We start from the raw sequence: 27,708 nt of genomic DNA, 5'->3' as shown, positions 1-27,708 counted from the left end.
CAGAATGCCCCGGTACAGCCCAGCACTGCCCACTACAACCCCAGCCACCCCTATAGAACTATTACCAGTACCCTACCAGTGCTACCAGTACCAAGTACCAGCTCCTACTACCAAATACTAATGCCTCAGTACTTCTCCTGGTGCTCCCAGTACTGCCCAGTACCAACCTCCAGTGTTCCCAGTACTACCCCCAGGGCCTTTCAGCACTGACCCCAGTGCCTCCAGGAACTACTCAGAGGAGCTTGGTACTGCACCCATACCAACCAAAGTGCTTTCAGTGTCATCCACTACCACCCTCAGTGCCCTCTGTAAAGTCTCTCCCTGCTCCATGCCCCCAGTACCACCACGTACCAGCTCCCAGTACCATCTCCTAGTGCTCCAGTACTTTCCCGTGCCCCCAGTACTGGACTCTGAGTGCTCCCAGTGCCTTCAGCAACACCCGGTGCTGGCGGCCAGCCACCAGCCCAGCACAGTGTACCCCAACACCCAGCAGTACCACCCACTACCGCCACCTCCCCACAGCCCCTGCCCTGTCCCCCAGCACCAGTGGCCCAGTGCTCCCCCAGGGGAACCCTGGCAGGGCTCAGGGGATTATGTGGTGGGGGCCAGGTCCGTCCCCTACAGAGCACACGCAAGCGCCCGCCTCTGTCCCAAAGCCAGTGTTTATTTGGGAGTGCCCCCGGCTGCAGCAGGGAGCACTTACTTAGCCCTGGTCACCCCTGTGTTTCCCATGTACACTCTTTACAACCCCCCACACCCAGCGGGGTGCCCCAAGGGGGCGACTGATGGCCTGGGTGCCCCAAACACCCCTGGGTGCCCCAAACACCCCTGGGTGCCACTGTCACCAAGCACCAGCAGCTGCTCGAGGTTTCACATCAGCATGGCCCCTTTCTCCTTCCCTTCTCCACCCAAAGACCCTGGGGCCAAGCCCCCACTGTTGCCTGAACACCTTGGTCCTACCTTAAGGTCCCATCTCTCCCCTGCCAAGCCCCTGGGGAGGTGACAGAGCCATGTACCCTCACCCCACAGCACCCTCCTCCTCAGCTTGCCTGGTGGTCTGCAGCTTCCCCACAGAAAGCGCTTGCTCCTCCATAACCCTGTGGGGAAACTGAGGCACAAAGCTATGATGGCCACGCCCAGCTTGCCGTGGGCAGACCTCGTCTGGTGCTGCCTCCCCTCCCTGTCTCCCCTCCCCACCTCACCTCCCCTGCCCTCCCCAGGGCATCATCCCCTCCCACACCAGGACCTCCATCCCCCAGCATGGTATCATGCCCCAGCTGTGGGGACAGTGGCTGTAGTGACCTGTGGTCCCTGCATGGATCTGGGGGTCCTTGGCAGGGGGGAAGACAGTGATGGTGACTGAAGCCACCTCGGGGGTCCCTGTTCCTCCCCAGGGGTCCCTGCTCCTCCCTGGGGGTGGGAGGTGGGGGTAGGACCACCCCAGGTTGACTATGTACAACCTACAAATAAATACCACCTCCCGTGGGAGGGGGGAGCGCGCGTGTCTGCGTGTGTGTGTGCGTGGATGTATATATATATATATATTTATTTATAGATATTTTTAATATTAAAAGGGGGGAAAAATAGACCACTGTGCTAGCAAAGTCCCTGATGATGGTTTCATGTATGCCCATAGGTCTCTGGCTGGTGATTCCGGCGGTTTCGAGGCTTCTTCTGGTCCTGCTGCTCCTTGGCTTTGAGGCCAGCCAGCGGCTGCGGGGGGCTGGCAGCTGTGTGCCGCCAGTAGCCCTGGCAGTACTGGTCCAGGAGTCCCATTTCGGGCTGGCTGAGGAGCTGCAGCAGGTCCTGGTAGCGGGGAGTGGGGGCACCCGGCAGGCCAGGAGGGGTCTCCGCCTGCACCAGCATGGCGTGGACAGCGCGGCTGCTGAGGACGCGGAGCTGCACCTTGGTCACCGTGTGCTTGAAGTTGTTCTCGGTGGCGGTGCAGGAGTAGAGGCCGCTGTCGCTGAGCTGGAGGGCGCGCAGCAGCAAGCCCTGCTCCGTGCGCAGCACCCGGCCCTCCACCCGCAGCTGGGGGTGAGAGGGGGCACGGCTCAGCCGGCTGGCGCCCGGCACCCCCGGCACCCCCGGAGCACTGCCCTGCCCTACCTCTTTCCGCCGGTCGCTGTTGTCCTTCTGCAGCAGCCACTTGATGCTGGCCTGGGGCGAGCGGGGCTGGCACTCCAGGAAGGCTGTGCTGCCCTCCACCCCGTACTGCACGGCCTCCACTGTGTTCTTGTTGGCTGCAGGGGGCCATGGGCAGCCAGGTCACCCCCTTCCCACTGCACTGCTCCCCTGCCCACCCTGTCTCCAAGGGTGGGTGTCCGTCCATCCATCCATCCATCCATCCATCCATCCATCCATCCATCCAAATCTGTTCAATCTCCTCCCCAACACATCCATCTATCCACCCATATTCCATCCCCAGTGTATCCATCTATCCATCCATGTTCATGCTACTGTCCAATGTATCCATCTGCCCATCCATCCATGAACCAATCCATTCATCTGTGCTTGTTCTTATCCCCAATGTATCCACTCATCTATGTTCATCTTCCTCTCCAATCTATCCACTCATCCACCCATTCATCTGTGTATCTTCCCATACAAACCATCAACCCACCAGAGAATCCCCATGTCCCCACCTCCCGGCGGGTGCCCTCAGCCTCCCCTCCCAGCTGCCCCACACTGCAGGGCCTTGCCCCAGACCCCACTCACCATTGGAGTTGTAGCCGCGGCACTGCCGGATGGGTTGCCATGCCGGACGTCCTGCCGCCGGCTCCGCCTGTGGGGAAGTGGGAGGTGAAAGGGGGAGCCTGGGGCTGGGGGGTCACTCCCTGACCCTCTCCCCAGCCCGCCCTGTACCTCTTGGAGGAGGCGGAGTAGCGGGTGCAGGCGCTGCCATCCCAGGCGCAGTACGGATCCCGGGCCAGGCAGCAGTCGGCACAGGCTTCCCCGTACACGTCACAGCGGTGCAGGGCCAGGTGGGTCACGCCTACGGCCGAGGACACATACAGCTGTTGCTGTTGGGGACAAAGAGGACAGGGTGAGATGCTACCTCATCCCCACTGCACTAGGGCCTCCATGTGCCTCCTGTTCCGGAAGGTGCTGTGATGAAGCTGGGCAATGCCACAGCTGGGCCCACGGGCTCTGACTCACCCTCTTGGAAGAGATGGTCATCGTCTTGATGGGTGCTGGCACCTAGATGAGGGGAGGAATGAAGAAGATGGAGGGGTGACTGCTTGGACTGACACTACAGTCCTGGGGTGAGCACCCCAAACCCCCCAGAGGCAGCTGGAGCAGGCGGAGCAGGCAGGGGAAGACGCGAGTGGGCAGCAGGCAGGAGGACCAATGCCTGGAGTCCCTCCAGAGCTGGCCAAGATGTCTCAAGGGGCTGGCTGGTGTCCCAAGGGGCTGGTTGGCTGGGTCAAGAACACTCAGCAGAGTAGAGGACATGCCAGCCCTTACCTTGAACACTTCAATCTCCTCCAGCATGAGCTCCTCTGTCTCCATGTCATCCCGGGGGAGCACGATGACCTTCTGCACGGTGCCCCGATCTGCAAGACATCATAGTGCCCAGGTGCTCAGCACTACCCCTGGGCACCGTGCCCTCCCTGCCTGGGAAGGGGGTCCCTGCTGAGGCTGCGGGGAGGAAGGATCCCCGAAGCCCATCCCCATCTCTCTCCTGCTGTGGCAGGTAGCTGTGTGCCAGCTCAGGGGTGCAGTGTGCCAGCTCAGGTCACTCCCTGTGCCTAGAGACTGCCACCACCCAGGGCAGCATGGGGACAGGCAACAGGGCAAGACAAGGACCAGGATGGATCACGGGGGCTCTGAGGTGCCCATTAAGAGTAGAGAAAGCACTGGCCTGGATGATAGTGCCCCCAGGATGGGCACTGAGGTCTGAGAAGGACAGGGCTGGATGTCAGTGCCTGTAGAATGGGCAACTGGGCAGGAAAGGCACAGGGCTGGATGATGACGGGTTAGCATGGGAAATAGGAAGCAAATTGGATGGGTGCTAGGGTCAGGAAAGGATGAGGCTGGATGGTAGAATCCCTAGGATGGGAAGTATCATGCTGGACTGGCAGCTTCAGGGATAGGAGCTGAGCTAAGGGAAGGACCAGGCAGGACAGTAGTGTCTGTGGGACGGCATCGGGACAGGGAAAGAACAGTCTGGACTCTCGAGGAGGGGCGGGGATCTCGGGGGGGGCAGTCTCAGCCCCTCACCCCGCTCTAGCGGTGGAGGGCACCGTGCTCTGGCCAGCCCTGGTGGTGCCCGCGCCCTCCGGGGCCGCGCCGGAGCATGCTGCATTCCCCGCGGTGCGCGGCGTGGGTACCTGTGCCCAGGAAAAGCACCTCATAGCGCCCGTCTGCCGCGTCCACCTGGTCCACGGCCACGGTGGTGAAGCGGTAGTTGACGTTGGTGCGGACCACCAGCGGCTGGCGGTGCGTGGGGTACACGGCGTGGTACATCAGCGGGTGCGCGCGCATGAAGTTGATCACTTCGTCAGGGTAGTCCTTGGTCGACTTCATGGATGGGGTGAAGGTCCCCCCGGGGCACTGTGGCACAAACGTCACCAGTGCTCGCTGAGTCGGTACCGCAGCACAGCTCTGAGGGTGCCAGCTGCCTGGCAGGCTCTGGCTCCCCTCCCTGTGGTGCCTGGGGGGTACTTACAGTGCCCGGACGGGGGTAGGGCATTTTCCCTGTGTAGGGCATCCACTGGTAGTTGGGTCCCTCCTTGTGGGCAAAGGGCCCGTTGAAGACCATGCGGATGTCAGCCATCGAGTAGACACACACAGCAGAGCCCTTGAAGACCGACCTGGGGGGAAGGACCTGCTGCCAACCTTTGTCATGGCACTGCCAGGACACCCACCCAGCTGGGACCCCCTCCTCTGCTGCACCATGCCAGGAGGGTCAGCACTCACCCCGAAGCAGAGAACACAGCGTAGATAACAGGGTTCTTGGTGTCCTGAGTCTGCTGGATGAAGACGTCCTCTTGGGACAGAAAGATGGAGGTGTCACCATAGGGAAGGTGGGCAGGGACACCGGGGGTACAGGGAGAGCAGTTACCCATGGAAGAGCAAGAGGCAGGGGGCAGCAAGGGGGTCCCCAGCTCTGCCCAGGGTGCCCCCCAAGCCTGCAGGGGTAGAGAAGGCTCCCATCCCTCTCCTCGCACACTCACGGAGCTCGTCAAAGTGCGTTTCAATTCCGTCGGGTCCCGGCACAGAGCAGACGAGCCGGGCCTTCAGGAAGGTGCTCCACTTGTTCACAAGGCAGCAGTGGCCCCCGTCGTCATTCTGCAACAGTGAGACCCCTGTGCTCAGCCCTGCCTGTCCCCCTGCCTGCTTCCCTGCCTGTCCTCTGCCACACCCACCAGGCAGATGCGCCCGATGCGCGAATAGACCCCGGGACTCAGTGGGGCATCAGCCGACTTCTCTCGGAAGAAGAAGTAGAGCTTGTCATCATTCCTCTCGCTGCTGTCAGGGATGAGCTGGGCACGGACGAAGGCTGGGTCTGGAATGGCACAGCACAGCACGGCACCATCAGCCCAGCGGCACCCCTGCTCCATGGCTGCTGTGCACCCATCCACAGCAGGATGCTGAGCCCCCCTCTGCTGCACCATCACCCCACTCCTGGAAAAGCAATGCTGTGGTCACAGGGCAAGAGCTGCATCTGAGGAACTGGCTGTCTTTTCTGATCCCTAGTGCACCAGGAGAGGCTTGAAGCATCCCTGAGGTCCCTGGGAGCATCCTTGAGGTCCACAGGTTGAAGGGATACATCAGCTCTATGAGCAAGGTGGTGGGAACCAGTCTTCCCCCCAGGAAGGAAGCACACAGCATGGAAGCTTCTCAGGAAGCTTCTCCCTGCCATCCATCAGCCGGTGTCCAGCCTGCGCTGACAGCTCCCCCTCTTCGGGTTACCACCCCGCTGGCTCCCCGGCCCGGCAGGATCATCCCATCTGCTCTGCTCTGTTTACTCAGCTGCTGCCCCATAGGCAGGGTGCTCCGAGGGGGGCAGGACGAATGTTTGGGGTCACCGACTGCAGGCAACACGGTTGACATCTCAGCGCTGCAGAATCCCATGCACAGACACCAGCAGAGCCAGCCCCATCTCTCACCAGCTGTCTGCTCCCACCGTCCAGCAAAGCTCCAGGCATGTCTGTCACTGCCCCACACAGCTATCCCTGCTCTTGTGCCTGCACATCCATCCATCCATCCATCCATCCATCCATCCATCCATCCATCCATCCATCCATCCATCTATCCATCCATCCATCCTCCATCCATGCATCCTCCATGATCCATCCATCCATCATCAATTCTTCCACTCATCCATCCATCCATCCATCCATCCATCACCAATCATCCATTCATCCATCATCCACCAATACATCTTCTGTCTATCATCTCTCCATCCGTCCACCCAGCCACTCACCCACCCACCTGCCCAGGCTGGCTGCTGTCTCTGTCATGGCACAAGGATGCAGGACCACATGCCAGGTCTCATCTCTAGGGCTGGAGCCAAGGGGCCCCCAGGGCACCTGGGCCAGTGACACCTGAACTCACCGTTGAGCCAGCGGGAGTTGTACTGGTCTGTCCTCATGGCCGTCTGCTTGCCCATGGTGCGGAAGATGGCTGCGTCCGTGCCCATGAAGTCGATGTAGACGCCAGCATAAAGCTCTTCATCTGCAGAGAGCAGAGGTCAGCCAGGAACCCCCACCTCATCCCATCCACCCACCTTCTTCAACTGCCAGCCCCAGACCTGGCTGGTAGCCACCAGGTAACCCAGACCCACTGCCTGTGACCATTCCAGAGGGTTCTGGAGGTTGGCACTGCTCTGTTACCACAATCCCCACCTCAGCTGAGCCAGGTGCCTGGCCAGCTGGAGCAGGTAAGGGTAGCAGAGCAGGAACCCTGCTCCTGGTGGGAGCAGCTGCTCCATCCCACCTGCATATTCCCTCTGCCCAGCGCAGGAAGCCCTGGCACCAGGGAGCCACAGGACTCACTTATTAATGCAGAGACGGTGTCTACTTTGGGGTCGTAGGAACACTTCCCCTTGCCCGACTCCAGCTTGTCTGGCTCCAGGTAGAAGATGTAATCCTGGAGAAGGAAGCAAATAGAGCAGCTGGTTAGACCTTCACCCCTCCATTCATGTGACAGCTCCCAAAGCCCAGCAGGAGAGGCAGCCTGCTCCAGGATGGCGCACAGCAGCGAGGACAGATGCGGATGGACCACACAAGGGGTCTGCAGGTCTCCTGAGAAGCTGAAGCTCCTGTGAGTGACTCCTCCAAAAATGCTGGGTGCTTCTCCATGCCCTCCACCACTTGGAGACTTGGCTGAGCCACCAGGCTGAAGTGGGGCATCCATCTCCCAGGTCTGGGACAACATCCCCCTCTGACTGCCTCTTCACTCCAGCTGGCTGTGCTGCAGATCGCTGCTTGCCCAGCAAGGTCACACAGTCCAGCAGCTTCAGCAGGCAGGGTTTGGCCTGCGGCACAGCTCAGCACAGCTCGGCACAGCTCGGCTGCTGGACCCACTGTACTTCTCTCGCCAGGGGCCATTTTCCAGTGCTTTTCTTCAAACGGTGAGATGCTGTGTCTGCTCCATGGGATGCCTTCCCACTGTCACTTCTGCCTTCCCTATGGCCATCCCTGGCAACACCACACATTCCCAGCCAGGAGTGAGACCCACACTGCCTCTGGAGACACACTCAAAATCCTCTGCCAGTGCTGGCTAGGGGCACACAGGGACAGGCTGGCCCAGCCAGATCACCCCTCACCCTGGCAGAGGGACCACCCTCAGCTGAGACAAAGCAGCAGCACAGGAGCATCCATGGGGAGCCTGGGCATGGGGGGAACCTTGAGCAACCAAATCAGGCAGATGCCCACTGGCCCTGTGCCCTGGCTTTGGCACATGAGTGATGGACATGGTGACAGCCATGCCCCATTGAAAGGCCAGGAGGGTCCTGCCAGAGGACTGGCTCTGGGAAGAACAGGAGGGGATGAGGGGCTGGGATCTCACCACGGGCATCTCACATTGGAGAGTTTGTTCACACCAGCTCCTCCTGGAGCATGTGGGCCCAGAGACGGGCACAGCCACGTTTCACCATCTGCATCGCTGCGCTGTCTGTGCCACCATCACCATCACAAATGCCTCTGCCCAACGCTGGCCCTGCTCCTGAGGTGGGCAAACGCCTCACATGGACAACCTCTCTCTCTCCAGCATAGCCCTGGCACTGGCTGCACATCTCACCCTCCTGGTCAGGCAACATGGAAGCCATTGTGGTGCTGGCACTGCTGATCGGCTAATGCACCTTGAAATGCACCGGAGCTGCTGGGAAGCACGTGCTGGCAGCCCCCAGGGAGCTCCTGCTAGGACACACACCCTCTCCCCAGCAGGGAGAGAGGAACTGGGGTGACCTGAGGGGGCTAAAATGGCAAGAGTGTTTTCCCAGCTGGCACTGGGAAATTGGCAGCAGGAGCTGCCCGCAGTCGAAGAGATGCTCACTGCCAAGCATCACCCTTTGCCCCCAACCACCTGAGGGGCTGGGGGAGCCCCAGGCTGCACCGGGGTGCCCATGTCCCCCATGCTCCCCAGCCCATGCACTGACCCATGTTAGTCCGGAGGGGAGAGGCTCGGGGGTGACACTGTCAGGGTGCACACTGCATCTGCTGCACACTGGGGTGTTCCCAGAAGCTGGGGATGCTGTCACCTCCCTGAGGGCACTTGCCTGCCAGGATGACACAAGTCCCTCTTGGGGCAAGGCGAAACAGCTGCTCAGTAATGTTTCTGTGGGCCCTACCCAAACACCTTCTTGCACATCACTTTGGCATCCTCCCCTGAATCATCCCAAGCCCTGTGGCTCTGCTGACACATGGTCACTTCCTTGTGTCACTTCCAAGGGACACAGCAAGTCTGGAGTCAGGCAAAGTCAGCGGTGGGTGGAAAGCCACCATCCCTGACAGTGTCCCCCACGGGGGGGATCCTACATGGACCAGGAGGAAAGAGTTAGTGAGAGAAGGAAAGCCGACGCCAGGCCGGTGGCCGGGAGATGCTGTGCTGAGAGGGAAGGGGATGGCGGGGATGCCCACGGCACGGGGCGCCCGGCCCAGGGGTCGGAAGCATGCCAGTGGGACGAAGGAGCCCGCGGCTCTGGCGTGCCCCTGGGGAGAGGTGGGCACGGCTGCGGCGGGCTCCCACACCGGTTCCCACCTTGCTCTGTGCTGGTCTCGGGCTGAGGGGGCTGTCGGTGGATCTGCTTTCCCGGCCTCCCGGCTGGCTCGGCGGAAACCCCTGGGGAAAAGGAGCAGGGCAGAGAGTTAGCGCCGGCAGGGGAAGGACCCCCAGGGCAGGGGTGAGTAGGGGACCCCAAGAGCTGGGGTGATGGATGCCCATTGAGCAGCAGCACTGCTGACCCCCTGGGTTCCTTGATGCTCCAGGCTGGGCTGGCCTCCAGCAGGAGCTTCTCCAGGATGGATTCTGCTCTCTCCCACAGAACTGGGGTGCCCTAGCATGGGGTAGAGAGAGTGAAGAGATGGCTGCCCACAGCCAGCCAGGCAGGGCTCATACCTGGGGGCTCAAAACGGCACCTGCCACCTTGTTCCTCCTGTGCTGATGAACAATGCCTCAGCATCAAAGGTCACTGGAACGCTTCCACACTGCCACTGGCTCTGCTGGACAGCTAGTGCTGTCCTCAAATGCACTAGCACCCTTGGTCCTCCTCATATGCTGCTGATCTCCAGTCCCAGTCCAATCCCAATTTGGACTGGTCTGAGTAGCATCCACCTCTCTCAGTGCCCGTGCCAGGCTTGGGGGCTCTGAGGCAGACACCTGTCCTTTATATCCAGCGACGTGATCCTCCCTCTGTTTGAGCTGGTAACTCCCTCTCCAACCTCAGGAGAAGACACGGCCTGGGACCTGTCACCCCAGTGTGGAGGGGACAGACACCTCACAGGGCTTGGGACCCCTGGGATACTCATGCTGCTACTTGCAGAGACTGGCTCCCTCCCAGGGCTGTCTTGAAAATGCTTCTCTGTCTGCCACACATCCTGCCGGGTGGCATGCAGCTTTGATGCCACCCTCTCACTGCATGTTGTGGTCCTTGGCACTGGGTGACATCCATCCGGAGCTGTTCCTGACACAGCCACACGTGCTGCCACAATCTCTGCAGGGTTCTCCCTGTGCAGCACTGCTGCTGGCATGGTGCCAAGCATCCTTGGAATCCACAGTGAGGGGCTCAGCAGCCTGGCAGTGGGAAGCTGGGTTGACGGGTCCCTTGTCCCAGCGGAGATCCAGCAGTGGCTGCAGCCAGCAGGGTGGGAGGGCACGTTGTGTGGAAGCTGCCATCGGAGTACAGCCAAGTTCCAGCATAAGGAGAAGTGCTTGGTCTGTGGAGATGGCTTGGCCCCGCTCAGCAGCACAACACCATTAGCCATGGTCGCCCCCAGCCTGCCCTTGCCCCAACCCTCAGCCCCCCAACCCCTCCCACCAGCCAGCAGAGCAGAGCCGAGCCAAGCACCCACCCCACCACAGTCCCCAGCTGGCTGTGCCAGCACCACGGTGCCAGGCACCACTCAGTACCCCCGTCCCTCCCACCCCTCACCTGGGCTTTGCGCCCGCGGTTGACAAAGGCACAGATGGGGTTGTAGGCGCCAGTGCCACACACGTAGAGGTGTGTCCGGTTCCAGGGCTGGATCAGGCGGATGAAGTTGCCGCACTCCCCCTGGGAAGCAGAGGAGAACGTGTCAACCCAAGCACGGGGGCTGTAGATTGTGGTTAGGCCATGTTGGTGTGGGTATGGGATGGAGTGGGTCATTGGACAGCCCGGATCAGGGGTTGGCATGGGCCACGAGCTGGCAAGCTGGAGGGCCCAGCCCTGGCTGGTAAGAGGAAGCAGCATGGGGAGCTTGGCCTCCTACTTGCACGGGAAGCTCTCCAGGACCTGCCTGGCTGGAACAGAATAGGTGACAGGACACTGCGACACCCTGGAGTGCCACCCCATCTTGACATGTCTGTTCATGCTGGGGGAGGGTTTTTCCAGGGTAGGACACGGGGACATGAATCCCCCTCCAGTACCAGCCCCACTCCACTGCCAGAAGGGGGTTCATGGTAGCTACTCACATTGCTGTTCTTGCCTGACAGGATGCACTCCTCGATCCTCTGCTGGGACGCGGGCCAATGGATCTGTGGAAACACCAACCCAGTGCAGAGCAGGACTCCCACGTGGCCCCACCACTGCCCCACCAGCACCAGTTATGCCCATGGAGCTCTCGCCCTGGCATCCAAAAGGCCCCCAAAGTGCCCAATTACCCCCTTCCACCCGCTCCCCCCTGCCCCGTGCTGGCAGCTTACGATGAGGGGCTCGCGGTTGATGTCGTGGAGGTCCAGCGAGAGGACATAGTCCTTGCTGCCCACATACATGCGGTCGTGGTCCTCGTCCTTCAGCAGGATGCGGTAGTCACTGGAGTTGAGGAGGAAGTTGAAGAAGTGTGCTGTGCCTGTTGCCTTCAGCTCTACAAGGGGAAAGAGGAAAGGGTCAGTACCCTAGGGACTTCCTGTCTTCAGGGTCATCCCTGAGGGAAGACAGGGCCCAGCTGGAGGACACCCCATGAGAAGAGGTGCTCACCGCCTTCCAGTCCCTTGGTGCCCCACTTTCCACTCCATGAGCACCATGATACTGCCAACCTCTATGCAGGACATGGGACAATGACAGAGATGCTCGTGGCCAGTTGGGACAACCAAGAGTGGGCAGGAGAGAAATCATCAGGACCTGTGCTCAGGAGATCCAGCAGGGAGTGGAGGTTGCCACTGAGATGGGGCAGGAGGCAGGGGCTCTCTGCCACCCCAGCCCAGAGAGCACAGCTCCCAAAATCTCCAGCATCATCCCTCTCCTGCACTGTGACCCCCTGTTCCAGCCAAGCCTCTGGCTCCTAGGATGGGGGAGCTGGGACCCCAAGGAACCAGCTCCAGGGGAGGGGATGAGCCTCCCGCCCCCCACACCCCATCCCCCTTGGAAAGTTATTTTTAGCCTAAGTGTGGGAGCAAGGAGTGAAAGAGGATAATGAGGGTCATGAATATTCACAAGTGCAATGAGGCAGCCAGATGGAAGGCAGAAGTGCTGCAGATGATGTGGGCCGGTGCCAACAACCACGCGGCAGGGGCCAGGGCAGGAGTAAAACAGAGCACCCCGCCCCGGCAGGATACAATCTGCCCTGGAGGCCACCACCTTTTGGAGATGCCACTCTTTGGAGGTGCCATTCCCCTTGGAGGTGTCACCCTCTTTGCATACCGCCCCCAAATATCAGATGCCACCTCCATGGGATGACATCTGCCCTGGATGCCACCCCCATGGGACGTCATCTTCCCCATATGCTTCCTTTTGAAGGTGCTGCTCTCTTAAGGTGCCACCAACAGCCATTGGATGCCACCTCCACATGATGCCATGTGCCTCTGAAGCCAACTCCTTTGGAGATGCCACTCTTTTAAAAGGTGTCACCCTCTTTGGATGCCACAACCAACCATCAGATGCCACCCTCAGCCACTGGATGTCACCCTCATGGGATGCCATCTGCCCCAGATGCCATACTCTTCAGAGTTGTCATCCTCTTTGGATGCCACCAACAGCCATGGGATGCCACACCCATGATACACTGATACAAAGAGCACCCTCACCCTGTGGAGTTTGTCCCTCCCTGCAGAGGGGTGCCCTGTGCAGGCACTGGGAGCAGCTCTGGGGACCCCCCTTCCCAGGGAGGGGCGGAGCAGGGTCCCGCAGGTCAGTGTCAGGAAGCATCACACCGGCTTCCAGGCAGCACCGGGCAGGGCTCCAGCAGCCAGCTGCCATTCCCAACGGGAGGCCAAGTGCCTGCAGATCTCCTTGACCTCCCGGCCGCATGAGGCACTGGAATGTCCCACAGGTGCCACCAGGGTCCCTTCCCCATCCAGGGCACCCCCTCTGTTCCCCGGCTGGCAGCGGTGCTCCCCAGTCCCGCAGTGGGGCACCAGCACAGCTGCTGGACCCGCTGGGCCATGGCAGTGAGGCCAGTGCTCACACACAGAACCGTGGGAGCGGGCTGTGGGGACAGGAACCGCTCCCAGCCTGGGGCCTGCCCCTCTGCCAGGGCTGGACAGACGGGACGAGCACGGTGGGCATGTGGAAGGGCTGGAGTTTGGGCTGCAGGCAGGGAGCCATGGCAGAGGTGCACTGGAACAGTGCCACGGATGGGGGGCCGGGGGGCCGCTCACCCACCCACCCACAGCGGGCTCCTCCTCCTGCCTGGCCCATCTGGGCTCCAGATGCTCCCTGTTGCTGGTGCTGGCTCACATGCCACCCATGGCGTCCCAGCCTGTCCTGCAGCAATCCCCGCCTGTGCCGTGGCACACTGGGTCTGGTCCCTGCCTGTCCCATGTCCTGACGCTGCCCCATGGGCCCATACCCCGTGTGTGTGCGGGTGTGTGCCCCACACCGTGTGTGCGTGCTGGTGCTTCCCTCAGTGCCATGCTGGTGTCGGTGGGGACCGAGCTCGGGAGCCAGGAGAGGGCAGGGTGGCTCTGGCAGTGGGTGGCACAGGCACAGCAGAAGAGCTCGTCCACGGCTGCCAATGATGGAGTCGTGTGCCCAGGCTTCCCACCCAGGACAGAGACACCTGGAGCAGGCAGAGAAAGGGATGGCACTTCAACTGGACAGGAGCCCCCATGCCAGGACAATCCTTCATCTGCCATCCCTGCCCAGCCTGGGGATGCCAGCACCAACAGCCCCGGGATCCTGGAGCTCCAGGACACTGGTGGTGGAGGGTTCCATGTCAGTGACAGCCCCAAATATCCCACATCCATTAGGATGGGCGTCTCCAGGGCTTGGCAGGGGACAGGACCAGTAGCACAAAGGGCCTTGGCCCCCCGCCGGGGGCTCCATTCAGCCCCCCACGGCCCAGCGATCAGAGGGGGCACTCCCAAAGCAGGGCGGTGACGGACCCACTGCCCCATAACGCCCTCTCCAAAGAGGATGGCGGGGCGGGCAAGACCCTGCCACAACCTCTGACCTCCCAAACCTCCATCGCACTGCCTAAGCCCCCAGTGTCACCGTGCCCCCAAACCCTCCCCCAGCAGCCATGGGGTGTCTCTGGGGATGGAGCGGGGCAGGCGCCCCGGCCGGGCTGGAGAAGCCGGCTCATTAGCCGATGCGCCCCAACGAGCATATTCCCCCCGGCATCGCCATTGCCAATCCCGGCACCGGCAAAGCTTCCCCGGCTGGCCGGGAGCCTAATCCTATTTTAATTGCCGAGCACCGGAGCCAGGAGCCGCTCGGCATCACAGCCAGGGGTGGCCTCCCTGGGGACCGTCGCCTCACAACATTCCGCGGAGCCCCCACCGAGCCCCCTGGGACTCTCCTGCCCGCAATCGTTTTGTGTCCTTGGGCGTTGAGCTGTAATTACCCCGCGCCCTCGAGTGATGCCGGCGGCCAGGAGCCCCAGGGCTGACAACAAGGCGCGATGCCCTGCTCTACCCACGGCACCCCCGCCCGACTGCATGCTCTGCAAAGCCAAATTCCCCCTGCAATGCCAATTTCGGGCTGCATTCCCAACTTCGGCAGCTGTCCACAGTGCCACCCTTGCTGGCTGTCACCACTGGCCCCCATCGGGCAGGGGTGAGTGGTCCCTATTTAACACCCATTGGCACGGAGACCAGTGCTGATCTCCAAAGCCAGAGAGAGATTTTGGGGGTTCTCGATAAACCGAGCACCCCGAGGGACTCCTCACTCCACCCCAGCCCCCCAAATCCTCCCGACACCCCCAAACATCACCAGGGCACCAGCACGAAGAGTTAATGCCATTACGACCCGAGCGGGTCACCTCCCCAGGTGCACCATCACTGCATTCCCCAAAACCAATTACAGGCGCTCTCACCTAATTAGATTCTAATTATGGGCTTGTAGCGCATTCAACATAATTAGCATGTAAATTACACGGCGTGTTTATATTCAATAACCGCACTCCCGCCCCCCCGCCCCCCCCCGGCTGGCGGAGCCAGCGCCTTTCGGGAGCCCTTTCTTTGCATGGGGGAGAATGAATTCACTTTAAATGCCGATGGAGAAGCCCAGCACTGATCCCAAGGGAGCCTGGCACAGCAGGGATAAATCCCATCTCCATCCTGCAGCGTTTTATCCCACAAATTTAGAAGCGTGCCCCAAATTCTGATTATGTTCCCTACTCATTTTTTCCCCTCCTTGAAATTTGAGATGCAGCTTTTTGGGTACGCGTCAGAGGGGCAGGATGGGGAGCAATGCCGGGAGAGGGATAGGGGGCTGGATGCATCCCCTCTTGTGGTTAAAGCATTTGTTGTTATTGGGGCTGATCAAAGAGCTGGGTGGGTCGTCCGATGAAAGCAGAATTGCTTATTTGTTTGAGCGTCACTCCGCTACCCCTTGATGGGTTATTTATGATGTAATTAAGCTAATTACATGTAATAAGAGAGTTTCCGTGGCCCCCAGCCAAGCTCTTTTCCCATTTAACCGATTCACAGGTGGGAGGAAACCGAAGCTGCCTTGCAGGGGCTTGGGAGATGAAATGACTCCTGTTCCCGCTTGCTGCCTTCCACCCCCGATCATCTCCAGCCCCCCTGGAGCATCGCCCCGTGCCGGCAGGGGACAGGTGCTGCAGCCGCCCGGGTCAAATCCCTCGGGATGAAAGAAGTGCCGGCCGGGTGCTCCCTGCAGCCATCACAGCCCGGCCGGTTGGGCGCAAGCCAAAAAAAAAAAAAAAAAGACAGAAAACCCACATTTTTTCAGCGGAAACCGCTGATTCATCCCCCGGCCAGCCCGCCCCAAGCGCTGATGGGTGGATGTGCCCCAACATCCAGCAGCGCTGGCAGGGGGGACCCTGTTCCCACCGAGCATCACTCCACAGTGGTGACCAGGCTCTTGGCTGGGTCAGGGGATGCTCCAGCAACATGAAATCCCCTTCAGGAACGAGCCTGGCTTCAGAAAGAAGGACTTTAATCACCCCAAAAGCAGAGTGCTGAGCTGCGGTGCCCCAACCCACTGCTCTTTGGGCTTTTTTGTTTGATTTTTGGACATTATTTCCTTCCGCAGCCCCGAGGGGAAGGCACGGTGCCGGGTGGAAACTGAGGCTGCTCCAGGCCCTTTGCTCTGTGCCCAAGCGGCACTGGAGTGGGGAGAACACCCGTGCCAGGACCCCGGGAAGGGCCATGCTGTTCCATAAGAAGCATTGTTAATTTGAGTGATAACTAGCTTATTAAATATAGACTTGGGGGGGCTGAAATCGCACAGGGTTTTTTTGGGGGGGGAGGGTTTAAGGAGATTATAGAGCTTCACAGCCGGAGCCAGGGAGCTCAGCCCCAGCAGCAGCCGGTCCCAGCGGGTGGAGGGGCCCTGCCGCAGCCCCCCACTGTCCCAGCCAAGGAAATCCTCTTAGGGGTCACAGGGTTCAGCCCCATGTCCCCGCCCCCAGCGCACGGGAAAGGGGACTATGGCATCCCCCTGACCTTTACAGGGTCTGAGGAGCAGCATGGGGTACTCATGCCAGGGTGGGGACCAACAGTGCCAGTGCTCCCAGCACGTTCCCAGCACTGGCTGCCCCTAAGCCCTTGGCCCTGCTTGCACGCCCTGTATCCCCCTGTGTTTATCCCATCCTGCTGTCACCAAGCAGTGCCCACAGCTGTAGCAGCTTAGGAGGGCGCCTGGGCGGCCCCCGGGACATGGTCCCCTGTCCAGGCTCCTCTCCAGCCATCTGCCACCCCCTGGCCCGGATCAAGTGTGCTGATATCCCCTGGCCACCAGCAGAGATGCCAGCGGGGTGGGAAGGGAAACTGAGGCACAAGGCAGGCAGGGGCAGGCCACGCAGCGGGCTGGCAGTGGAGCCCAGAGGAGACTCCACGCTTGATTCATTCTTTTTAAAGTAATTTTTTTCCCCTTCAGGAACTGCCCTGCCTCTCACCCAGCCCCTCCCTGCCAGGGCTGCCCCCGGCTGGACCTCAGCCACAGCTTTTCCGAGAGGTGCCAGCACGGCTGTTCCCCTCACTGTGGGGAGCAGCTCTCGTTTGGAAGCCCCATGGAGAGCCCTGACCTCGAGGGCTTCCCGCCGTGATGCGGGGCGAGAGCCCACCCTTCCTTCCCACATGCTTTTCCCACGCTGGACAGGGAGCAGGACACGGAGGGATGAATCACTATCATCATCATCATCATCACCTCCTGCATCCTCGTGGGGAATGGGCCAGCCTCTCTGGTGCCCGAGCCCCCGGCCCGGAGGAAGGCCCAGAGGAGAGGGGGCTGCAGGATGTGTACAGCAGTGTGGGGAGCGAGTGAATTGTTAGCACGGAGATGATTAAAAATATCCACCCTATTTCTGGCCGGCACTGGGCTGGGATCTGGGAAGAGCTGTTGGCAAAAGGGAGCTGTGCCGGAGCCGCTCCCAGCACTGTTCTTTCCATGCTGGTCACCTTCCTCCTGCCGACACACGGACAGGAAAGCCTTGAGAGGAGGACAGACGTAAAGAGACCACAGGGGTGACGGGATGGGGGGAGGACTGACCCTGGCCGGCCCATCACCCTGCACCAGGGCACAGCTCAGTTCCCACCCCTTTCCTATCACTTCAGTATTTTATGGATGTATTTTTTTTAATGCACTCAGAGACGCCGGGGCTCCGTAGAGGATGACGCAGGCCCCGGGGAGCTGCGACAAACCTCTGGCGCGCGATAACAAGCAAAGGCAAACAAACCCAGAGACGCTCCCGCAGCTGGCAGGGCTCCAGGCCTGGCCAGGCAAGGCGCCGGGGGACACACTTGGGGACATGGCGGCTCCTTCCCCAGCACCCTGGCCACAAGGCCACCTTGATCCCACCCTGGCACCGGGATGCTTTAGCCAGAAGGATGCTGTGGTGGAGACCCGCACCCCAACCCCAGCAGCTGTGGCTGCACAAACGGCCACCTGGTCCCCTGTGGCACCACAGCCATCCCTGACAGCAGAGCCCAGCCCAACTCATCACACCAGTGTCCCCCAGCCCAGACAGATCACACTCAACCCCACTGTCTGCAGTTGCACTGGGGGATTTGGGGCTGGGCTTTTGGGTATTATCCCTGCCTGTCCAGGCAAGAGAAGGGGCTGGACCATCCATGAAGTGCCACTGTCACTGTCACTCATGGTCCTATGGCTTCAGGGAGGCTGTGGGCAGATTATCAGCTCAGGAAGCTGCTCACCAGCAGTTTGGTGTGTGGCCCCCAGCTGGCCCTCGAGGAAGACCCCGGGAAAATTCTCCACCACTGCCACCCTTGTCAGAGTGCAGGCAGGAAAGAGGCGAGTGGCAACCCTCCCTTATCCCGATGTGCTTGGATCCAGCACACCACTGGCATTTCTTCTCCATGTGCCAGTGCAAATCAGCCCTCCTCCCACCGCAAATCCCCTCTCTAGGCAGCGAGGGCAGGGGGAGCCCCTCCACACCACCTCAGGCAGGAGGGAGGACAACTGGAGATCCTGAGCACAGCCAGGAACCATTGCCCCAACCAGCTGGGGCCAAAAAAAACCAACCCCAAACCAGCCCCGAACCTGTGGCACAGCAAGCTTAACCATGCCTATCCAGAATTAATCTCACTCCTAGTGCACGCCATAGCCGTGGGCAGCAGGTCCAGGTGGGACCTTACTGGAGCCTCCGCTCCCCACAGCTGTGAGGAAAAGGTGTTTTAAGCCAGGGTGGGGAAGAATCCATACAGCAGCTGAAGTGCCCCAGCAGCCCCCAAAACCCTCCAAAAACGCTGTTTGGAGAGGAAAGTGGCGCCTGCCTCTGGGGAGGAACTTGCTCACTGCTTTCCAGCCTGGACTTGTCCCCAGACTCTTCATACCAGCCATTTTTTCTGTCAAGACCAGCCTGTAACACCCGTGGCTGCTGCTGCTTCTCTACTGCGTTTGCTGTCAGCCCCCCGGCCCCTCCTGCCTGCCTCTGCTGTGCTCACCATCAGTTCTGCCCCCACGTCCGTGGGCTTGCAGGTTCAGTAGGCGACCAGAGGGCAAAGCCACGGTGGGACAGCATAGGCAGCACAGCCCCAGCTCTCCCACGGACCCCAAGGGGAGGCAGACATGAGACTCCTCGTGTCTGTCACCTCCTGACACACAACCAAGCAGGCAAGCGCCCAGCAGGGACAATTTCCGTTCCGCTCCTCAAGGTTTGCAGCCCTTGGACCTGCCTCATCAGCCCCAGCCTGCCCCGCTCAGCAGCCTCAAAACAGGAGCTCAGGACAAACCCCTCCACCTATGGGCACCCCAAAGCTGACCCAGGGGTCCCCCCACAGCTCCTAGAGTGGCTGGGTGGGCTAAACAGCCCCGGTACGAAAGGGTTAAGCCCCTTCCCCCCCACCCAGCACCCTCCCCTCCTGCCTCTCCCGGCTCCCTGCCAGCTCCCAGGCGTTAATACCAGCTGGGGGGGTCGGGGCGGCGTCAAGCTGCTGTCTGGAATCGGGGTGCTGCCGGAGGGGCTTCCCGCACCTCAGCACCCAGCTCTGCCAGATGGAGGGAGCCACCCACCCACAACAGGAAGCATACTGGGGGGACTAAGCAGGCTACCAGCCCCCCAAGACTGCGTGTGCTGGTGCAGACTGGGAGCTCAGCCACACCTGAATATGGATTCCCATGGGGATTTCTGAGGGTGCAGATTGCTGATGCCCCCCCGAGCGAGGAGGAGGAGGAGGAGCCTGAACTGGGGTGCCCGTGGTTTCCTCCATCTTGGGGTCCCACCCTGCCCCCACTCCAACAACCAGACTCTTACCTTTGAAGGAGAGCTGGACCCTGGGGGTAGCGAAGCTGTGGTCCTTGGGATGGGCAGCCCGCCAGCCCAGAGTCAGCAGGGTGGCCCAGAGGAGGACACCGACCACGGGCATGGTGGGCACGCGCCTTGGCGCCGAGATCGAGGGGAGTCTGGGGGAGCCGAGCCTGCCAAGGAGGGCACACGTGGGAGGGATGTCAGTTCGCTGCACCCGCCACCCCCCCGAGGGGTACAAACCCCACATCCTGCTCTCCATCACCCGCTGGCACGCAGCATCCTCTGGGGAGGACTGGAAGCCAGCCCCGGGAGGCTGAACTCCGCTCTGCAGACTGGGGGGTGGGGGGCACGAATCGGGGGGCCACAGCCTCACCTCCTTGGGTGCCCAGCCAAGCACACAGGGCGAGGCAAGCGTGGCAGAGCTGCTGCAGCACCCTCCTCCACCCCAGACAGCGAGCCTTGGCCAGGTGAGGAGCATCCCTCCATCCCTCCTCACACCTCCCCTCAGCTGCAGCATCCCCAGCCCCCCTCTGGGCTGGCTCCCCCTGCCCCAGCACCCAGAGGGGTCCCACTGCCAACCCTCACCTCCCCACCTCTCCTCCCAGCCCCCAGCAAAGCCACAGCAAGCAGAGCTGGGATCAAATCTTTCCAACATGAAGGAAATCTGGACTTCATTATTCCAAGAACGTACAAAAAAAAAAAAAAAAGGGATTTTTTTTTCATAAATAAAAGAGGAAGAAAAAGAAGAGGGGAAAAAAAAAAAGCCCTGCCTGTGTGCCAGGCAGCTGGACTCCCTGGGGCTCCGGCACTGAGCAGAGTCCGCCAAGCTGCCTCCAGCAAGCCACACACGCACCCCGGCACAGCACAGTGCACAGTGCCCCCCGCGCACCCCACTGCCCCTCCTGGACGCACCGTCCTCTGGGTCAGGCCCCTCTCCCGAGGCAGCACCCTCCTGGGGGTCTCCAGAGTGCTTCAGGCAGGATTTGGGAGGAGGCCCGCGGTGGGAAGCCCCTCATGTCCCCAGGGAGCGGCGTGCCTGGGTGGGACGCACTGTGCCACGGTACACGGCTGGGCTCAGGCATGCGGGGAGTGTCCAGCCAGCCCGGCCAAAGGGGGTCAGTTCTGTGGGAATTGGGGTCCCCAGCGTGACACCCTCATGAAGGCATGCCCTCCGGGGCTCTGCCCAGCTGCCACCACACAGCCTCACAGGGCACAGGCACACCCAAGGAGCGGGACGGATGGCCGGGAATCCTTTGGGGCACCCCGGAAATTGATGCTGAGCTGCAAGGGGGGCAATCCCGCACCCCACCCGGGTGGTCTGGCTGGCCTCTCCTGCAGTGCACAGTACCCACACCACCAGCCCCAGCCCCGAGCAGGGCAAGGGCAGCAGCAATGTCACCAGCTGCAGGGCAAGACCCCGAGTGTGGTGGCACTGCTGCTCCCTGGGGCTGCGGGTTTTTTTCTCCTTCTTGCCTTTGGGGTCAGTAAATATTTCAGTTTGCTCCTCTGCCCCTAAGCACACCCAGCTCTGTTCCATTGTACTGGTGTTCGATCCCTTTTCAGGCTGCCTTCCCCCTTCTCCCACCCATTCCCAGGCTCTGCCCTTCCCATCAGCGCCAGGCCGGGACAGCCTGCACCCCCAATTCCTCCACCAGCCAAAACTCCAGTTGGTTGCAGTTAAATAACCCCCCTCCATCCAAACCTCCCCCCTCTCCCCGGCAGCTTTAGGAAATAATTCTGGCAAATCCTACTATTGCATTTGGATGGAGCGGCGTACGCGTCAGAGACAGGGAGCGAGATGGCAAACAAAGGAAAAGAGGGAGAGGAGGGGAACGCAGCAAGCGCAGGGCGAGGAGAGGGGAAAGGGCCGGCGGTGAGTGGGGGGTACCCAGACCCGGCTGGGAAAGGCAAATTCCAAGGAAGCAAAAAGGGAAACGGGCCGCTGGAGTGCACCTTGGCCAGGAAATCTCCATTTCCAGGGTCATCTGCACTCCGGGGAAACTGAGAACTCCAGGGGAGAGCGGCCACATTCCTGCCCTCCAGCCCTCGGGCTGTCTGGGCTTGGAGGGGTTTTTTAGCAATTAAAGTTTGGCCATTGCTTGTGCTGCCGCAGGAAGATCAAAATCCCGCTCGGCTGCATCCCCCCTTCCCCGGGCTGGTCAACCCAGCGCCGCCGAGCCCAAGCAATTAGGGAAAGGTTTTCTCGTCTGGAACAGGGGCTCCTTTTGGGGATCGAACCCCCAAAGAGGGCTGAGGGGATGCCTCGGGAGTACCCCGGGGGGACTCAGGGGTAGGGCTGCCTGCACGCCTGCTCCCCGTGGCCTCGGGAGAGAGCAGGAAACGTTTTGGGAGGGAAAAGCAATAGAGGCAGGATAGGCAGTGGGAGGGGAGCCTGGCCCACCTCCGGCCACGGCGCGCGATGCCATCAGTGGGAAGGGGGGAAAAATAGGGGGAAAAAAGAACATAACATAATATAATAACGCTAAATGTCCACCGCGGCCCCGCGCACCCAGGAAATAACTTTGCACAACTTTGCGCTCTGGTACGCCTGGCCTGTCCCCAGGGAGCGCCGGCTGTCCCCTGCGCCCCCCGCCCGGGCGTTCTCCGCGCACCCCCAGCCCGCCGGGGCGCGGGGTCCTGCCGGGGCTCGGCGTCTCATCGGGGTTCGGCGTCCCACCGGGGCGGGCTCCGGCAGCCTGCTCCAGGGTGCCGGGCGTTCTCCGGCGTGTGTGTGTCCCCCGGCACCCCCTCCCCGGGCACTCGATCGCCGCCGAGCCCTGCCGCAACCCCATGCCCCGGGAGCTCCCTGCCAGCCCCCGTCCCCTGCGACAGTCCCCCCGCCCCGAGCGGGACCGGGGCGCGCCTGCCCAGCCGCGGCTCCCGGGAGCAGGGGGACCGACAGGGTCCCCCACCTCGGTACAGCCCCGCTGCGAGGCGGGGAGCGGGGGTCTCCAAAGCACCCGGTGCCGCCGCCAGCTCGGGGCTGGGGTCCCAGCACCGCACCGCCGGCACCAGCCCCCGCCCCACCTGCCCACTTCACCGGCAAGTTGCGGCGGGGGGGACCCACACGCGCGAGTTCCGAGCGGCGGAAAGTTTTCCCGGGGCGCCCCCCGCGCCGGGCACCCGCTCCGCCGCCCGCCGCCGCTCTTACCTCCGCGGGGGTCCCGGTGAGGAGGGCGGCGGGGCTCAGCGCCGCGCCGGGGTCCCGCGGCCCCCCGCCATCTCTCGGCCGCGACTGCCGCCGCGGCCCCGGCCCGTGAGCGCCGGGCGGGGCGGGGCGGGCACCGGGCGGGGCCCGGCCCCCACTGGGCCCCGTTGCGGGCCCGCCGCGGGGGGCGTCGTTTGCATAGACCCGCCCTCGGCCACGCCCACCGCCCCGGGCCGCAGGTTCGAGCCCCGGCGCCGCCCCCGCCGCTCACCTCCGGCTCCGGCCCTTTGTTGCGGGGTGCAGGCGCTGCCCCGCCGTGCCGTGCCAGCCCGCCGGTGGCTCGCCGCACCTCCGCAGCCCACCAGCCGGTCCCGGGAAGGAGGCGGATAAATAAGTGCCGTCCCTCCTTTGTCTGCCGCGGCGGGGGGCGGCCCGGGGCGGCGGGGTCTGCGGGGAGCCGAGCCCCGGCGAGTCGGCGGCTTTGTGAGAGCTCCGGCTCCGGTGAGAAACCGTCTCCCACAAACGGCATCTCCAAATGCTGCGAGTGGGGCGCCGTCCCTGGCCCCACCTTGCTCATTCTGCCGCCCCCACCCCGGGTACCCCCGCTGGTGACCCCCGGCCCTCAGCCCAGGGCAGGCAGGTGACCCCTGCCCGCTCTGGTTGCACCCCTGCATCCCGCGGCCCTGGGACCTGTTGGCACCTGGGTGATCCCAGCTCAGTACGCGTGCCCTGGCGTCCCTCTGCTCCAGGATCTGCTGGTTCCTGGGTATCCCTTTCTGGGACCATTCTCCCCCTGCACCGGTGATCCCTGCCCAGCACCGTCCCCACTGCACACCCAAGGCAATCACTGGCAGGTGCTGTGCAATTGAGCTCCGTGGCTCTGCTCTGGTCCTTCCTGCCTGAAGGGGACACCTTGGAGTCCCCCAAATGCCAGGCACGTGTTTCAGTTCCCCTGCTCCGTTTCTGCCAAGCTGGCAGCCTCTGCCAGGGCTTCCTCACCCAGATATGGGTCCAACCCCCTGCAAGCACCACAGAGCTTGGCCCCATGCCCCCCAGTCCCAACAGGACATTCCTCCTTGGCGTCAGAGGTCCCGTCCACAGATTTTCAGCCTCTCCTTTTAACCTGCTCCCAAATGGGGTAACAAGCAGTTAAGGATGCTGAAAAACCACAACAAGGGGTGCTGGAGGGGAAGGTGCCCTGATCTAAGACCCATCATGTTTCTCTGAGCCAGGCTCCCTGGGCAGGAGCAGGGCAGGGGGAGACAAGGCATCCCGGCACAAGGTCCAGGGAATGGAGAGCAGTAGCCACCCACAAGCAGACATTGCCACTGGAAAAATCCCTCCCCTGAGCACAGACCCCTGCCCTGTCCCAGTGCCCCTCCATTCCCCCAGTTACCCCACGGGAAGAAGGGAAGGTTTACAAGGCAGGGTTTCTACCCAGGCAGGGTCACCCTGACACCCAGGCACTGCTGGTGCTTGAGAAGGGGGCAGAGAGGGTGTCTGCCCCCAGCCCCACTGTGATCTGCCCCCTGCTGCCTCTTCTTTTTCCAGGGATGGCTCCACAGAAATAAGCTGGCGCCGTCCTTCACCCTCATACATCTCCTCTGTCTTCCTCTGAAAAATGAGGAGTTTGTCGCCGGATTCTCATCACCAGCCGCTCTGTGTGCGGGAGGGCAGCAGCAATGGCCTCAGCCAGCAGCACAAATAAATGGCCCGAAACACGATACGCGGGAGCTCCCTGGGATAAAAGAATTTCTAAGGAGAGGTTTTATTTTCCCCTCGGAGCCCCAGTCTCTCGTGATCTGGTCCAAACACAAAGGCTGTCCTGAATTTCCAGTCTCACTTTCTCTCCTGGCAGCTGGTGAGCTGGGTGATGCTTTGGGGCACCTTGTCCCCTGTGTCCGCAAATCAGCACACCGGGCTGTGGTGGTGGCAGGTCACCCGGCCCCCCCAGGCACTCCAGGGCCACTGGGCTCCGGTGCAGCCTCCGGTTTCAGTTCTGGGGGTGGTGACACACATTTGGCAGCGAATTAAACTGGGGCAGCCACAGCCAGAGGCTGCTCTCAGCTCCCCTCCACTACCTGCCTGACGCTGGGGGGGCTGCAGCTGCTCCCTCAAGCTGCGTTGGGGTGATGCCAGGCAGGAGAGGGAGTGCCCAGCCCTGCCCCAGGCCACCCCCCCAAGACCTGGCCCCCAGAACAGGTGTGGGTGTCCTGGAGACCCCCAAAGGAGCAGCTGGGTCCCCACTATCCCCTCTCATCCCCATGATCCATGGCTTGCTGGCACGGAAAGGGTCCTGGACCTCCCGGTGTATCATTAACCCAGAACTGAGCCATTAGCTCTCCCAAGTCCCCGTAGTTATAAATCAGCCTTCCCGTAACTTCCTTCTCCCCTGCTGCAGTTTAAGCCTGTGGCTTCCTGTCCTAATTAGCCAGTGAGGTTAATTGGCCCCCAGCTTCTTTACACTTCCAAGCCTCTGTGAGGGGTGGGTCACTGCATCCTCTGTTCGTGCATTGACCCTCGGACCCTTCCCCTCTCCAGGAGCTCTTCCCCCAACACCGGGGATGGGAAATGCTGACGTGGCCACATCCATGCCATGGTTGAGGGTGACTGCCTGCCTGTTCCAGCTCCTGCAAGCTGCTTTTTTCCTCCTCGGGCCTGGGGTGGATACTTGCCACCTACCCAGCACCCTATCCCTGTCTTCGTTCCTGTTCCTGCCCCAATTCCTGTCCCCATCCCCATCTTTATCTCAATCCCCTCGCCCCATTCTCATCCCTATACCTGTTCCCATTCTCATTTCTGTCCCTTTTCCTGTCCCCATTCCCATCCGTATCCCTGTCCTCATTCCCAGCTTTGTCCCTTTTCCTGTCCTCACCACAATTCCTGTCCTCATTCCCATCCCCAGTGCTGTCCCCATTCCCATCCCTTTTCCTGTCCCAATTTCCATTCTCATCCCTATCCTTGTCCTCATCCCTGTTTCTGTGTCCATTCCCCCCATTCCCAGCCTGTCCCCTCTCCTTCTTGGCCCTGCTGCGTGGCGGTGCCAGAGGCCCCCCGGCAGCTCTCGGATGCCTCGGCTCAGCCCGTGCCAGCTTCATGCTCTGGCCATCTGTCCCCCACCTGCCTGTCGTCTCACGCCTCCTCCTCGGGGCCAGGGGTCCCCGTCTTGCCTGCCCCAGCCTGGGGATGCCAGCAGGCATCAGGGTGGGTATTCCCAGGGAGTCCGACGGTGCCGGGAGGGAGCTGGGCAGTGCTGGCGGCGAAGCAGCGCAGAGATGCCTGCACCAGATTTGGTGGCCCCTCTGACTGGGGACCAGCCCACTGCCACGCACCCCAGGGAGCCTGCAAGGACCTGAGGACCTGCTCAGCCCTTTGGGCCGTGCCCCAGTACCAAAGTGTCCCCCAGCACCCCGGGTGCCCTCGGTGTCACCTCCCGGGCGCTGCTGCCATCCCCTGCCGGGCTGGCAGGCATCGCCTGCCGTGTCCTGCTCTGGGAGAAGCATTCCTGCTTTTTATAACCCTGCTGAGGCTCCCCGGCTGCCAGCCCCGTGCCAGCCTGCCTGCCCTCCTGCCTGCTGCCCGCATTGCCTTCCTGCCTGCTGCGGGCCTGCCCGGGCATGGCCGGGGAGGGGGTGGTGGGGGCCGGGGGCTGCAGGGCCCGTCCGACCTGCACAGCTGCATAGCTTGTCTCCAGCTATTAAACAAACTCCTCCATCTCCCCCCTCCTCCCGGTCCCCTTCCCGCCGCCAGACGCTGCTTAACCCTCTGCTGCCCCGCTCCTCGTCCCGCAGCAGCAGGAAGCGGCATCTGCCCCTCTCTGCCCGCCGCGGGTTTGACTCCCAGGAGCGACCCCCGTCCTGCCAGGGCCCCCAGGGCCGGTTGGGCAGCGAGAATGGCCACCCAGGGCCCCAGGGTGCCCGCAGCCTGGCACCATCCTGGGCACCCACCGAGTGGGCAGCGCAGGAGAACTGGGAGCCGGGGCTGGGAAGTGCAAGGGGATGCAGGGTCTGGGGGATACAGGCAGGGGGTTGCAGGGAATGGTGGATGCAGGGTGGGGGAAGAGAGGAGCTGTACTGCAGGGCAGGGATGGTGCGAGGGCTGGAGGGGAGGCAGAGGGGTGAGAGGTGAGGGGCTGGGCCTCCCCTGACCCATCGCAGCCCTCTGCCCTTCCCCCCCCCGCTGTAGGAAGCAATGCTGGGGGGTGCCCCAGGCTCGGGGAGAGCTCCAGCTGCAGATCTCCCCTGCAGACGTGGGCCAGTAAAGGGGGCAGGAGGGCACAGTGGCCCTGGGATTCCCCCCGGGGTGGCTGCTGAGGTCCGTACACCCCGGTGCACGGAGACAGCAGTGCCACAGACTCCGCTTCCAGTCTGGCTTAGCCTGGTAATGCCACGAGAACAGCCTCCATCCCCCAGTCCCCACCAGCTGCCTGTACCCCCCCGCTACAGCTCTCAGAAACACCAGCTTCGCACGGAAACCTGAGCAGCTCCCAGCTCAGGAACCGCTGCAGGGGATGGGATGCGAGGGAGGAGCAGGATTTGCCCCTCCAGGCTGAATTAAGCCCTCTGGAAGGGCTGACGTGGTGATGCCACGCTCTGCTGCCACCATCCTAGGACACTGTGGAGAGGACAGACCCTCTCTGGCCCCTCCAAGACCTCCCTGATTGCCCTCTGCCTCCCACGCTCCCTCCCCCAGATGTTTGGGATATCTGGTCCTTTCCCGCTCCAGCCCAGTGACAAATGCTTGCCTGAGCGCGGTTTATTATTGTAAGAGCCTGGAGCTGGCTCTGGCCAACTTTCTGCC

General features: G+C 62.0%; 1 protein-coding gene across 1 annotated transcript; it reads right to left on the bottom strand.

Moving 5' to 3' along the window:
* Positions 1–1,526: 1,526 nt before the first annotated feature.
* LOC104683450 (semaphorin-3F) lies at positions 1,527–23,009 on the bottom strand. The gene is given in 20 exon segments (XM_039559248.1): positions 1,527–2,031; positions 2,110–2,243; positions 2,719–2,748; positions 2,751–2,785; positions 2,866–3,023; positions 3,160–3,201; positions 3,469–3,557; positions 4,335–4,557; positions 4,673–4,817; positions 4,924–4,993; positions 5,181–5,295; positions 5,373–5,512; positions 6,565–6,684; positions 7,005–7,098; positions 9,211–9,291; positions 10,601–10,720; positions 11,119–11,181; positions 11,350–11,510; positions 19,767–19,930; positions 22,912–23,009. Coding segments are annotated over 19 exon segments (2,343 nt in total). The 5' UTR covers positions 19,879–19,930; positions 22,912–23,009; the 3' UTR covers positions 1,527–1,620.
* Positions 23,010–27,708: the final 4,699 nt, after the last annotated feature.

This window comes from Corvus cornix, chromosome 12, assembly GCF_000738735.6.
Source record: "Corvus cornix cornix isolate S_Up_H32 chromosome 12, ASM73873v5, whole genome shotgun sequence".
Classification (NCBI taxonomy): Eukaryota; Metazoa; Chordata; class Aves; order Passeriformes; family Corvidae; genus Corvus; species Corvus cornix.
This window is presented reverse-complemented; position numbering and strand designations above follow the sequence as displayed.